Source organism: Glycine soja, chromosome 2 (assembly GCF_004193775.1).
Source record: "Glycine soja cultivar W05 chromosome 2, ASM419377v2, whole genome shotgun sequence".
In the NCBI taxonomy this organism is placed as follows: domain Eukaryota; kingdom Viridiplantae; phylum Streptophyta; class Magnoliopsida; order Fabales; family Fabaceae; genus Glycine; species Glycine soja.
The window spans coordinates 11625001-11639329 of record NC_041003.1 but is presented as its reverse complement, the minus strand read 5'-3'; the positions used below and the strand labels follow the sequence as shown (position 1 = coordinate 11639329).

The 14329-nt window shown below is 33.9% G+C and overlaps 1 protein-coding gene across 1 annotated transcript; it reads right to left on the bottom strand.

Annotated features, from left to right (window-relative positions):
* Positions 1-2711: 2711 nt before the first annotated feature.
* LOC114387575 lies at positions 2712-7247 on the bottom strand. The gene is made up of 5 exons (XM_028347777.1): positions 6917-7247; positions 6040-6104; positions 5750-5925; positions 3354-3462; positions 2712-3237 (listed from the first exon to the last, which is right to left on the bottom strand). The coding sequence occupies exons 1-5, from the start codon at positions 7104-7106 to the stop codon at positions 2938-2940; spliced, it is 840 nt and encodes a 279-aa protein (XP_028203578.1). The 5' UTR covers positions 7107-7247; the 3' UTR covers positions 2712-2937.
* Positions 7248-14329: the final 7082 nt, after the last annotated feature.

The window sequence follows — 14329 nt, the reverse complement described above, 5'->3', positions numbered from 1 at the left end:
AAAAACATGTTGGAAAATAAATAATGAGAAAGAAAGGTACATGGGCAACTGTGTTCTCACATGGTCAAACAAGATAAGAATGAATACAATTAAAAACTAAAAGCATTTCATGCTGGTATACTCCAAACATGTTCTGTACCAAAAAAAATCCTCTATCTCGGAAGATATCAACTTCTCCCAAGATGAAAAGGTTAAGGGATGCTTATAGCTAGCGAATTTAGCAGGAAATGATAAGAAAGCAACAAAAATGAAAAGGATAAAAAAAGGTGCATTGAAGATGCTACTGTGGTTAAAGATTGATTTATATGATAAATAAACTCTTCTCATCCACAAGAAACTTAAGGAAAAAAGTAGAGCAGGTGTTACATAGAGATATGAAGGACTATGAAAACCTACAAATTACAAAGCACTTCTACATCCAATGGTGGTGAGTAATTATGATATGATATTTGTTAATACCAAAAAGGTTTGTTATTGAGATTAGATGTTTATGGTCAACTATCAGCTAATTCAGTAGATAACCATCCACTAAGGTAAATTAATGGATTTTAACTTGTCTTTGTGCTAAAGATGATTCAAGATTAAAATGGTCATTTCTAATGGCTAATAGTTAAAAGGATCATTTCTGACGACTAATAATTATTTTTTTCGTTGATAACTGACAGTTAATTTCTGTCGGCTAACACAAAAGAGTTGAATCAATCATATTTTGTGAAAGATCAAGCCTAAAGGGGTATTTGAATGTGGAAGACAATTGCAAGCCGTTTTTCTAAGGTCAGATGCTTGTGGATCCATGATTCCTAAAAAATAGAAGTTGTTAGTGAAAAATAACACATTTGTTTGCAATACCTCTAGGAAACGTGGGGAGATAATTTCAAGTGTCTTGTAAACAACCAACGCTTGCTTAGAAAACTCTATACATAGGACAAACTTAGATGTAAAAAGGGACTAGAAAACTCTAAATAAGACAAACTTAGATGTAAAAAAGAATTGCAACCAAATCAATCAAATTACTCTTTCCAAACACTTATATTTTATTTATATCTTTTAAGCGTTACAGATTTTCTTTACCCTTTTAATCATTTATAACTTTCTTTACAGCTTTCAACCATTTACAACTTTCCTTCACTGCAATTTCACATAGGAATAGCCTAGCATAGAAACTTCAGTTCATCAATTGTTAGAAAACTCTTTGGAGTGGACTAAAAACCCAATTGAAGAATAAAATTTCTTCCTCAAGTCAATCGCCTAAAGGGAATCACTCATTCGTAGTTAGCCGATACAACACTAATTGGTCGACAGATTTTTCACACCAACAATTTGAATCATTGAAATTCATTATATCAATGTTTTGCCTGCCTATGAAACAAGGTAAAAGCTGGTACTCCATACAAATATGGGAGTTGAAATTTAACGGAATTCAGCTTTATCATAAAGTTCACAATCATTGCTTGAATAGTTGATTCTAAATGAAGCAGTATTTGAAACTGTGGAATTAGACCAAATACAAGTTTATTTCATTTTAGAAGTGGAAATTACAAATGTAAAGAAAATATAAACCAAACTTTCAAATATGCTTCATTCTTTACAAATTTACAATAGTCATTACCTAGGCCACACTCATGATTCCACTTTAAATAAGAATTCAAAATAATGACATTATGATGGTGAAAAGAAAAAGAAAAAAAAAAGGACAGCAAGCACTAGGAATGTGGTCCTGCAGCTTGCACCCCATTACTTATAATCTATTGATTACTGTCCAAAACAAAGGACCACTATTACAGCAAAAAAAAAGGAACACTAGTTAGCAACTATGCCAAAGGGAAATAACACAACTAACAGACTCCTCCATGGGGATGGTATCATGACACGATTAAAATATGCACTTAAAAAATATGCTTTACAATGATGAACATGTAGTTCACAATCTTATTTTTAAAGTGATGGCACAGATAACCATAAAATGGTGACAAAAACGAGGAAAGTGAAAATGCTAGGACATCACAAGCAATAATACAACTTAGGTATACAATTAGTTGAGACAGTTATAATAGTTGGTAGAAGGGGTTAGAACTACTTCTAACCCTGTATACCTAACAAACCTCTTCTACTATCATAGCTATCTCAACTAACTCCTACTATCATAACTATCCCAACTAATTGTGCTAACTCCTAACACACAACTTGTAAGCCTTTCCACAAAAGGAGGGAGAAAAAGAGGCAGGAATCCTAGTCAAGCCTAACATGCACAATTATGAATTTCATTAGAAATGCTTGAGAATTACTGAGGCGCAAGAAACATGTACTATTGGTTTTTAGACACATGATCTCAGTCCCAAACTTTCAAACTAAGCAATCGGAAGATGTTGAGAATAACATGATATAATTAAAAATGAAAATGTTATTCCATTTATGAGCAACCATAATGAAAGAGGTCTCAGTAAATTGTTGTAACTATGCACTTATGCTCATGGTAATAAGCTTAATTTCTGAATATTACAAAAATAATAAATTTAGAGCTTCATCTCTTTGAACTTCTTGCTGAATCTCTTAGACTAGACGCATGTTTGGATCCACTCCAAATATGCATGTTTGAAGCTTAAATCACCTCATATCATCTAAAAAAATGTGGAAGCTAGTTTTAGTTGCTTCTGTTTTGATGCACATTGGACCTGGTGAAAGCACTACTAAACACACAGTACAAACATATGTCCAAAGAAGCAGCTAATTATACTCAAATTGCATCTAAAATTTTGAAAACCAGAACAAAACCTGGTACCGAGCCCACTACTAAAACTTAAAAAAAAAATATCTTTTCTTAAACTACTTCCACATATCATATCTAGTCAAGAAAATATAGGTAGGCAAAAGGGGGAAGGGAAGAGAGACAGAAAGAAAATCCATGTTCCTGAATCAAAATAACAATAGATTTTACAATTATTCAAGGTACAGTGTTACCATTCTATGCAAGTTAAATGGCAGTTGTAATCTCCAATCCTTCTGTTTACGACTTAAAGGTCTGCCTTTTTTAAGGGGATCTCTATTCTCTTTAACGTCTGCCAACTTCCACACACACATCTCTGAGTCATTTTCTATAGAATCTAACAAGAAAACTCCATCCTTTTCTGGGCAATTGGACTCTATATTTTCTGTATAACAGACTCTCATAGGCAAGTCTTTGAATCGACTAATATCATCTGGCACTTTTAGTAGCCTCTCGGCACCTGGGGATGAAACCTTCAGAGCAAAATTATGCTTTGTTAAGTACCAAATACACCTCAAAGGAACAATCATTTACAACTGAATAAAATCAAATTGGAACAAGTGTATAGGACATAGAAGCCATGCATTACCTCAAGAGCCAAATCATCAGGTATCTCTCCTAGCGCTCCAACTTCATCTAATCTTGTCTTGTATTTCTGATTGTAGCATTCAAGCTCTTCCATGCTTGGACACCCATATCTGAAAATAAAGTTGGAAAGTTGAACACAAAAAAATAAAATGTTTAGCCCTCAGTAAGTGATTGGAGCAGAAGGCAGTTAAGACCTTCACTATAGTAGTAAGGCAGGGTTGGAGAAAGATGGATGAAGTTGGAATAAAAATTTGAAAATTAGAGAAGTGGGAAATATTTTTTCTTGGGAATTTAACTTTCATAAAATATATTATAAGTATTAGAAATAAAAAAGTTCATAAAATGAGTGTCCCTGTTGAATTTGATATCTGCCTACCTCATCAATAGAATGTCAAACTGTGTTCTGTCCTATGAAACACCTATACAAAAAATTCAACATTTTTTCCCTACCTCCCACCTCAGTTCTGATCCTGCCCCTTGGTGTTTTTAGCTTTACCCCATTTAAATTAAGCCCTCATTCACATAATGTGTTTTTATTGGTTACACTCCTACTCAAAAATAAATTATAAACACAAATGCAGCAGAGATGAGAATTTTGCATTGGGCATTGAACAAGTGAACATACTAGACGAGATATGATTAGGAATGAATGCATTAGGTAAAAAGTTGGGGCAGCATCTATTGTAAAAAAGATGGTAGAATCTCGCCAAGGGTGGTTGTTTGAGTATTTGTGGAGAAGACATGTAGAACTCCCAATGAGATGAACAGTAGTCCAATCACTAGAGGCAGAGGAAGACCGAGGAAAACTACAGGCAAAACTATTAAGAAGGAAAAAGTCTTGACTGTTGTTGTACTCTCCTACTCAAAAAGGCTACAACTGCTATGATCCATCAATAACCTTTGTTTGCTGCCCCTAATGTTATCTTCTTTAAAGCACTGCTGCTTCCAAAATCCCTCTCTTCAAGGGGTGAATTTGATCAAAGCTTGGTTTTTGACCTCTGCATAAGTCCTTTATAAACCCATCATAAACACTAAATCTGTCTAAAATACTAACTTTTCTAAACACTAAACATGTCACTATCTCATCCATAAACAGCAGGCAATTTAAACTAAGGAGATGTAGAAGTACAAAATGCCAAGACACTCGTTTACTCAAGAAAGCGAGAGTTTGAAACAATAATAGCTCCAAATGTTTATGTCACCTGATATTGATTTACACATTGCTCTCAGAAAGGAAACTCAGTCACATTTCCGTAGTTGTTCTTATTTAGTACTAATGTACTATCAAACTTTATTATTGTGTTTTGCTGGTTGCTACTTTTTTTTATTATGAAGTTGAATTGTTGAATTATTATTATTATTCTTAGAATGTGGATTTCAGCCCAACTCAACCCCAAAAGCTAACTCATAGAATGAGGGCTACCCTCCACTTATATACTTTATCTAAGTACTATCTCTAGTAGATGTGGGACTTGAGTTTTTTGCAATACACCCTCTCACGCCCAACACTTTTGGGCTTGGTGCATGGATAACATAGTAGGTGGCCCGTTTAATGAATTTAGGATAGACTTTGATATCATCTTAGAATGTGGGTTTAGTACTAACTTAACTCTAAAAGCTAGCTCATAGGATGAGATTTCTCCTCAACTTATATGCTCTATCTTGACACTATCTCTAGCTGATGCAAGACTTCTTGGGTTTTTCCCAATAATTATGTCAAGAGTATTATGTTATGCTTATATGACATTAATAGGTTTTTTAATATTGTTTTTATAATTGGTATATTCTTACAAATTTATGAGTAGAGTCTATGGAAGCTTATGTAGACTCTCCGTGTCATGTTTTGACAACCTTGGCAGCTCTATTTGGAACACCCCCTCCAAATAAGTGTTTGAAGCCCACCTTAATTGTGGTCACCTGTAGCCCGCCTTAATTGTGGTCTCTTAAGGGGCTGCCTAAATTGCAACCTCAAGGGAGTGTGTTTAGTCTCACATTGCCTAGTGACTTAAATAGAGCTTATAAAGTTTGGGCAATACTCATTTTATAAACCGATTTTGTGGGGTTAAGTAGGACCTAAGCTCAAATTTCAAGATAGTATTAGAATTTATCCTAGATCTATCATTGGGTCACCTACATTGAAATGTTGTAGGCCCATAACCCTTGGCTTGAGGGGCTTATTGGATACCAACCTTAACTTTCGTCACCCCTAGCCCGCCTTAATTGCAGCCTAGAGCTATGCCTTAAATAGTTAAATAGAGCTTATAAAGCATGGGCAATTCTCACTTACAAAACAGTTTTGTGGGGTTGATTCCCTAACCCCAAATTCTAAGATAAGCTAATTAAAAGAATGTAAATATGTTCTTCGGGTGTTGCATATTATATAAGTTGAACCCTTACTCATGAGTTAATTTGTCCAATCTCACATAAACATATCCACGAGGAGTTGTCTTGAAAGCAAAGAGTTTGATGTCCTCACTGAACTGCATAAGCACCTCCTCAGCAATAGAGAGAGCTCGCTGACCCCAAGGAACATTTTGCAAGGCAACTCCACCACCATCACCCCCATCACCAATCTACACACAAAGACAGCAACAAATTTAAACAACAAGTAATTATATCCATTATTTAACCAAAATGAAGATCTCTACATTAAAGCAACAATAACCTTCAAGTCAAAGACAAGGTACCTTGGGTTCAACCTCATCTTCCTCTTCCCATCCATCTGTGCTTGCACCTTCATCAGTTGTCTCATCTGTAAATTCAACATACTTGAATCTTTTGAGATAATAGTTTTATAAAAACACCTAAAATTTGAGAACTATAACTTCACATAGCCTCTAGAGAAGAATTAATAAACACCTAGATTAGATATCGTGAAACAAAACAAAACAATCAACAATGCCAACGACTAATTGCAACAATTTTTCTTTTATAGGAAAATGTTAATAGTTTGTTAGTTTTTTGTTAGCATGAGGGATCAAACCTGGGACCTTTCCCTCCTTCCCTTCTTTCTTAACCACCCATCCAACCTTATATCTCCAACAATGACAAGTGTGTTACTATAGGATCTTATTATCTTAATCATTGAGTTGCTAGTAAATATCAAAGGGAAGAAATTTTAGTAGAGAGAACAAATGAGGATGGAAAAAGGGGCATTAAAGTAACAAAGCAAAGAAGCTTCATTTTACAGCTTCTTCACAACTATTTAGGATATTCCCTTAATAGAAGTAGAAACCATCTACAAAACAGCTCCAAAAGCAAAGCCATATCAAGAGAATCCAATTCCACATGAGATTAAGAGGCAAGTAAGAAAGAATTTATTGAAATTATTAGCATTAAACTCCTGACAAACAATAGAAAGCAAACAAAAGTACAAAACCAAAACTAAGCATCTCTGAAACTAGTCAAAGTAACTGTTCTAAATTCAAAACAAACATGGGCTAAAGTTTTCACGGTATTCCTTCCAAGCTTCAAAACCAACTACTCATTGAAACCAACCCATAACTAATATGCCATTAAAGATTTTATTTTTACAGTAAAAAGATGAAGGGAGAGAGAAAGAACCTGGGAAATGGTGAGAGAAGGAGCGAAGGAAAGTAGAGGAGAAGGAACAAAGGTGGGATTCCAATGGAGAGAGAGAATCTTTATAAAAATGGAAGGAGTGTGAATGAGTTGTTGTTGTTGAAGAGCGTAGTAGAAGAACAGCACCAACCGTATTCCTCATCCTCCTAACGATACCTCTTGCCATTGCCATGTTTGAAGCTTTGATTTACACAAAAAAAGAAAACATTAACAAAACATGTCACAAACCTACGACTAGTGTAGTATCAGCGTTTTTCCCCTCGCTTTCTCCTCCTACACTCTACAGAGTACAAAGGCGAGTTGGGTGGACTCACTTGAGTAGGTTCATTAGAAGTATAAGATAGTTAAATCTGGAGTGTTGCTGGGTGCACCCACTATTATTATTGATGCACCCAGCATTCTTTGAAAATGGTAAAACTGTCCCTGTTAATTTCTCCATTAACTTGATCCGTAAGTTTTAAAAATTAATTTACGGATCAAGTTGATTCGTAAAAGACTTACGGATCAACTTGATCAGTAAATCTTAAAAATTAACTTATGGATCAACTTTATCCGTAAAAGACTTACGGATTAAGTTGATCCATAAGTCTTAAAAATTAACTTATGGATCAACTTGATCCATAAGAGGTATTTCTGTCTTTTCGTGGTTAGTGCTGGATGCACCAGCAGCACTCTTAAATCTGATTGGGTAAAGTTAATTATAGGCCCAAAATTTTCTCACTTACCCGGGCCATGGATCAAATGAGTCAGGCCTTTGTTTTAATTTTAGATTATTTTTAAGGACTAAAACGAATTTTAAACATCTAATCTTGAATTTAGATATTCAGTCTATTAACGATAAGGTCCAGTTGGTAGATATAATTATTAGTTAGGAGATATCTTTGGTGTAAGGAAAAATATTTATAAAAAAAAGAATAAATTGATAATTTTATTATTTTATCCTTTTAATTTTTATCATCCCCACCTCTAATACTAAGTACACAGTAAGTTAGTGACAAAAAAATCCATTGACTTTGACACAATCCCAAATAAAAAGAATAAAAAAAAGAAAGAAATATGGTTGATTGTTGCTATTTCTTGGAGAAAATTTTATTGTTCACAAATTTCTTACCGCCGCGGTACCGCATCCTTATTTGATATTTCCTTTTTTCTAGAGACTAGAGCCTTAAATATTTTTAATAGTGTTGACAATAAAAAAAACATACAATATATTAAAATATGAAAATGTATAGAGGATAATTGTAATTTATAAAAGCTTACATATTTTGATTTTTTTATGATGAGATTAGTATTTTATAAAAGCTTATATTTTTCTTTTATGAAATTTTTTTTTCTCATTATATTTTTCAAACTCCACAATAAAATGGAAGTGTGGTGAAAAAAAAAACCTTAACACTTACTTTCAATGGCTAGAGCTTTAAGTTTCATTTGGTATCTAGATAAGATAGGATAATTATTATATATTATTATATTTTGTTATTTGGTGTGACGGTGGGATATGAAAATATGAAAATGTTATGGTATCTTTTTTCCCATCATATTGGTCTAGGACATTTCTTATAAAAGGGGGAAAGGTGGGTTAGAAAACAACAATCTAAGTTTTTATCTTCTTTTCTCCCTCCTAAATCCTAATAGTATAATTTATTGTCCTCTCTCTCTCTCTTACTATATACATATATATTATGTGTGTTTGTGTACGCGCTAGAGAGAGAAGGAATTTATTTATTTTAAAAATAATTCTTTTAGAATTATTCATTATTATTATCATTCATTTTTTTAAATCTAATTATTGTAATAAATAACTAATTTCAATTATTAAATCTCATGCTCACATAGATAACAACATTATTTTTTATTCATGTATCTATTGGGTATCTATCTATCTATTTCTCTCTCTCTCTCTCTCTCTCTCTCTCTCTCTCTCTATATATATATATATATATATATATATATATATATATGCTCTTACATGAACATGCTACTCACACTAAATATTGTTGTGACAAAAAAAGAATCTTAAATCTTAGACGAAATTTTTATTTTTATATATTCAAAATTTAAAGTATCACGCACATGGTTAAGTTATAGGTAATAACGATTTTACTCTCGGGAGTCCGTTAGAGTCAAACTTGATGATTTTATATTTTTCAATAAAGATTAAGAAATTAGGAATGCTTTGACTTAGACTATGTGTGGTTTGAAAGACAAAAATACAATGTTGTAGACGAACATACACTAGGAGCATTTTACAAGAGATCTATATGTGAATTTAATTTGAATTTGGTGGGTCCCATGTGATTTTATTTCTCTTCAACATTTGGATAGTACATAGGAAATAAGGATGATAGTGTGGGGGAGGGATAGACAGACCGGCCCGCTAGACCACCATAATTTTGGTGGGCAAGGTGGAGACTTCAACCCACCAACTCGTTTTGGTCCACCCTATTTAGTTTGTCAATCCGACGAGCCACAGGTAGGGTGGGACAAGTTGGCCCACCAGCTTGCTTCTATTTTTATTTTTAAAAAATATGTATATGTAACATGTTTTTACTTAAAAAAAACAATAAATCACCAAAGATACTATAGCATGTATATGTAAAAGCTATATTGTACTCCCTCTATTCCTATTTATAAGATCCAAGTTTAAAATAGTGATTGCTCATTTTTATAAGATTGAATCTACAATATTCTTTACATTAATTATTTTTAGACTAGAAATTCCTTTAATTAAAAAAAGAGAATGTATTAACAAACAATCAGAAGAGATGAGTATAAATGACAAGAATAATTTTGGAAAAAAATTATAAATTTAAGACAAATTTATTACTATAAATTAAATTAACCATTTTTCTTAATCTTAATGAATTAGGTAATTAAGTTTTATATATAGGAACAATTCATGTTCCAGACATTGTGAAAGCATTCATACTTAATAATGCATTAACTTGGATGAACCCACAAATGACTTTCAACCACCTAGCGCAAACATATATGGTCAAATATAAAGATTACAGGGAGTAGCTCATACCAATTCCTTCGACAAATGGGTTATAATAATTACTTTTATACATAGGGAATCATAGTCTATTCTTGATTGGGATGCTGAGTGGTTGACATAATGATATATTCAACCAATTTTTGTGATTTTAATTTTCAACATTGTCACTCCTTATGCCAGAGGCCAGTCTTAATAATGCTATTATTTTCGTAGATAGAAAAAGATACTTTGGTATTTATTGAGAAACATTAATATTATATTTCAAGTTTTTTTTTAAATTTAAATTTATTTTTATTTTTTTTTTATTTTAAATATGGTGAGCCAACTTACTGGCCCGTGGGCCCACCCATAAGCGAGACGGACCAAGGTATCTAACCCACCTTAATTAAGCGGGCCAAAGACGAGACATCCCTAATAGTAAACAACGAATGTTAAGAGACAAAGTCATTTTTGGCCCTATATCTACATTGTTTTGTCATCGTTGGAGGTTGTCCTAGAATCACACTTCCACTCTTCATGAGGGTCATGTTGCGCCGGTGAGAACAATTTCCTCTTCCTTCGACGAAGGCATTGATGAGCAAGTTTGTGACGCGTGCGTTATCATCATAGAACTTGTTATGGTGGCTGGCCTCAATTTGCACAAGGGACTTCACAACGAGGATGCTATTGGTGGTGTTGACGTCGTCGATGATAGGATCTGGTCATCGGAGATGTAGGAATTGCCGTCGGTGATAATTTTTATAATTTTTAGTATTTTGTGATAAAGAAAGGAGTGGAAAATGGACATAAGGACATGGATATTTCAGTATTTTTAAATACTTTACAATATTATTTCTATTCCATTTTTCACATATTTCTTTTAAACCAAAAAACTTAACATTCAATTTTATTTCTATTATGTGTCTTTTTTTAAAATTATTATTCTCCTATTTTCATGTATTTTATTTCTTTCTTCAAAACCAAACACAACCTTTGAAGGAGGGAAAACTATATCCCTACTTAGCCATCAAAACTGAAACTAATGATCCCCATAACAAAACTCGACAATTTATTTGGGATAATTTTTTTGTGTGGTGATGCAATCCTCCCTAGGAAAGGACCAGTCACTAGAGCCATGAGCAAGAAGCTCAAAGAGGATTGGGCTAGAGCTGTTGAAGAAGGTCCTAGGGTTCTCATGAACCTTAGGTTAGATTTCTGAGCCCATGGGCCAACGTTGGGTCCAATTATCTTTGTACATATTAGACTAGGATGTCATTATATTTGGTCCTTGTATTTAGGGCTCCATAATGTAGGTAGGGTACCCTAGAAATGTAGGATTTTTCAACCCTTGTATTTTAGGGCACCTAGACTAGTTTTTGTATTAGGGGTAGTTTTGTACTTTCACATGCACTAAGTGAATATTTGATGTGTGTAGTTGGAAATAAATTTAATTGAATTGGTTGAAACCCAATCCAATTAAATTTTAGAGGGGGAGGTGAGCATTTGCTTACTACACTTCATTGTCACATCATATAGTCATACTTTGTGCATGTCCTTCATGCTTTACATGTCTCATGACACCTAAGCACATTTAGTGGAGAATCTTGAAATTGATCTTGGATTAGTGGGCTAAACCATAACTAAAATTCACTAATCATAATTAGTGAAATTTTGACTCCAAAGTTTGGCTCCACAAATTCAATTTCAAATTCAAGTGAATTTTGAATTGAAATTCAAAATTTTCCTCCAATCTTGTATGACACTTAGGTTATAAATAGAAGTCATGTGTGTGCATTTTTTTCAAATTTGATCATTTGAATATTAAACTTCAGATTTCAGAACTCTTTTAGAGCACAAAATTTTGTGCTCTTCTCTCCCCCTCCCTTCATTCATCTCCTTCTTCCTCCAAGCTTTTATCCATGGCCTCCTATGGTGGTGAGCTTCTTTTAGACTCATCTTCTCCTTGAAGTGGTGTCTCCTCTCTCTCTTCCTTCTCCATTCCGCTGCCATTCATCTTCCAAGAAATAAAGGAATCCATTGATAAAGAAGATCCTAGGCCTACAAGCTCCAATGAAGCTTACATCATGTGGGATGTGACAAAGTACGTACCATCACCACCAAAGCTCAAGATTCATTGGGTCCACAACTTTTGTTGTTCAAAAAATAATATATTTTGCATTAAAAATATTTGTTACCTAGTATTGACAAAACAATTGCTATTACACTCCCTTTCAAATAACAAATGCACACCAGTGCAAGCGAAGTATAAAAAAAATAAGAATGTTAACACTTGAGCAAATGAACAATAATAAAGAGAATGATATTTAGACATCTTTTTTTAAACACTTACTTTTAACCCCTATTATTTTTTTATCACATTATATCAGTTATAATGGATCGATAAATATTTTCTCTCTTTTATCTTTCTCATTAAGTATTATTTTTTAATAAAGATTAAGAAATTAAGAATCCTCAAACTTAAGGATGACAAATATGCGTCTTAGATAGACATTGAAATGGAAACCGAAGACCACATGCATAACGAAACACGACAGTTTCATTGGGATATATCCTTTAGCCATGTGCAACAAGGCACGTATGATCAGCTTGAAATCTCAAAATTGATGGGTCCACAGGTTCTTTTGTTTGAAATGCCCAACATCTGAGAATTACGTCATATTGAGGACAACCACTGTGTTAGTAATGTTTACTTTCCACTCTGGCTTGCCCTTGACATACTTCTTTGTTTGTGATTGTTCAATGGTAATGGATTGAACATCAAAGCAACTAACAACAGCATCAGCTGCAATATGAACAATGATTTAATTAAACATCGAGGGAAAAACACTGAATGTTTATAGAAAGTGTTGTGTGACATATAACTCATCTTAGAGTTCCTTTAAGAAGTTTTTTAGCCCAAAAACATTTATGGTCTAGAAAGCAAACAGTGGTCTCTAGATCAAGTACTGAGGCTGAGAGTACAGGAGCCTTGCAGCTGTTACAACTGATATTTTGTGGATTCAGACTTTACTCAATGAACTTGCAGCTCCTTATCTCACTCCTATGGTGCTTTGTGATAATTCCAATGTTGTGCAGATGGCTCATGGTCCAGTTCTTCATGCTAAAACTAAGCATATGGAGTTGGATCTATCTCTTCTTTGTCAGAGAAAAAGTCTTGTCCAAGAAGCTGATTGATCAACATATTCCTGGCTATGATTAGTAGTGGGTTGATTTGCTCACTAAACCTTTGTTATCTACTAGATTTTCTTTTCTAAGTTCCAAACTTAATGTTTCTGAGCTCCCTTTGGTTTCTCAATCCCTTTAAGTTTGCAGGGGGGTGAGTATATGCTCTGTAAGTTAACTCTATCTGTTAAGAGTTAACCCCTGTTAGTCAACTAACAATTAGTTACAATAGATAATCTGTTAGAATTAGAGATAATAGATAATTGGAGTTTGTTAGAGTCTCTGACTATAAGTATCTGTTAGTGCTCAGAGATTCAATTGGCCAATTACATTTTCTGTTATGATATCAATAATATCATTCTATTACCAATTTCATGCACTCCAATTTTTGTTTGGTGTACCCAAAAAATTTAATATTTCCTTCTTATCCTTCCTCTCCCAACCAAACCTAGTTGCCTCACCCCCAAACCTTCATGACCACCGCACCAACCTCCACCCAACACCGCTACCACACTCAAACATCAAACTCACCACCGTGCTACCACCCAACCACCTACCACCACCATGCACATTAATATGACCCATGAACCTTCACACCCCACCAAACCACTAATCCGACGCACCACTCTTATGTAATTACGGGTTGAGTAATTCCATAATACAAACAAACAGTGACGGATCTATATGATTAGTATTGGGGACCATTGCCCCCACTAAGTTCAATTTTTTTTTTTTAATGAAATATAGATGTATGCTTATCAATTGTCTCCACAAGTTTATGAATACAAGGATTGCCCCTACAACCTATGTATTACGTCACTACAAACAAATGTTACAAATTCATAATACGTTTGCATGTATTACAGATTCAGCAATCAGTAATACACCACGACCATTACCTCTCCAAGCTCCTCAAACTCAAGTCGACAATGATGAGGAAGATGGTAGAAGGATGGTACTGCAGTGAAAAGGAAGATGGAGAAAAGAAGGGAGTGAGCAAGGTGAGACGAAGACTTTACAAATTTTGGGGATGCACTAAGCAAAAAATGAGGTGCATTAAGTAATTGCCCTACATTCTTGTTGCTGGCTTTTAAGTCTACTAGTTCAAGATTCTTTGAAGTCCATTGGTGCATTGGTTTGAAAGTTTTACTGTTTCTCAATTAATTTGGAAAGCTTCTGATATTAATGATTATTTGCTAAAAAATTAAACATGGTAGAAGGATGAAATTGGAAAA

Coding starts and splice junctions, on each gene's coding strand:
- LOC114387575 (XM_028347777.1), bottom strand. CDS start 7,106: ATGGCAATGGCAAGAGGTATCGTTAGGAGGATGAGGAATACGGTTGGT. Junction 5,926..6,039: donor AAGATGAGGTTGAACCCAAG/GTACCTTGTCTT, acceptor CTTTGTGTGTAG/ATTGGTGATGGGGGTGATGG. Junction 3,463..5,749: donor TTGGACAAATTAACTCATGA/GTAAGGGTTCAA, acceptor CTTTATTTTCAG/ATATGGGTGTCCAAGCATGG.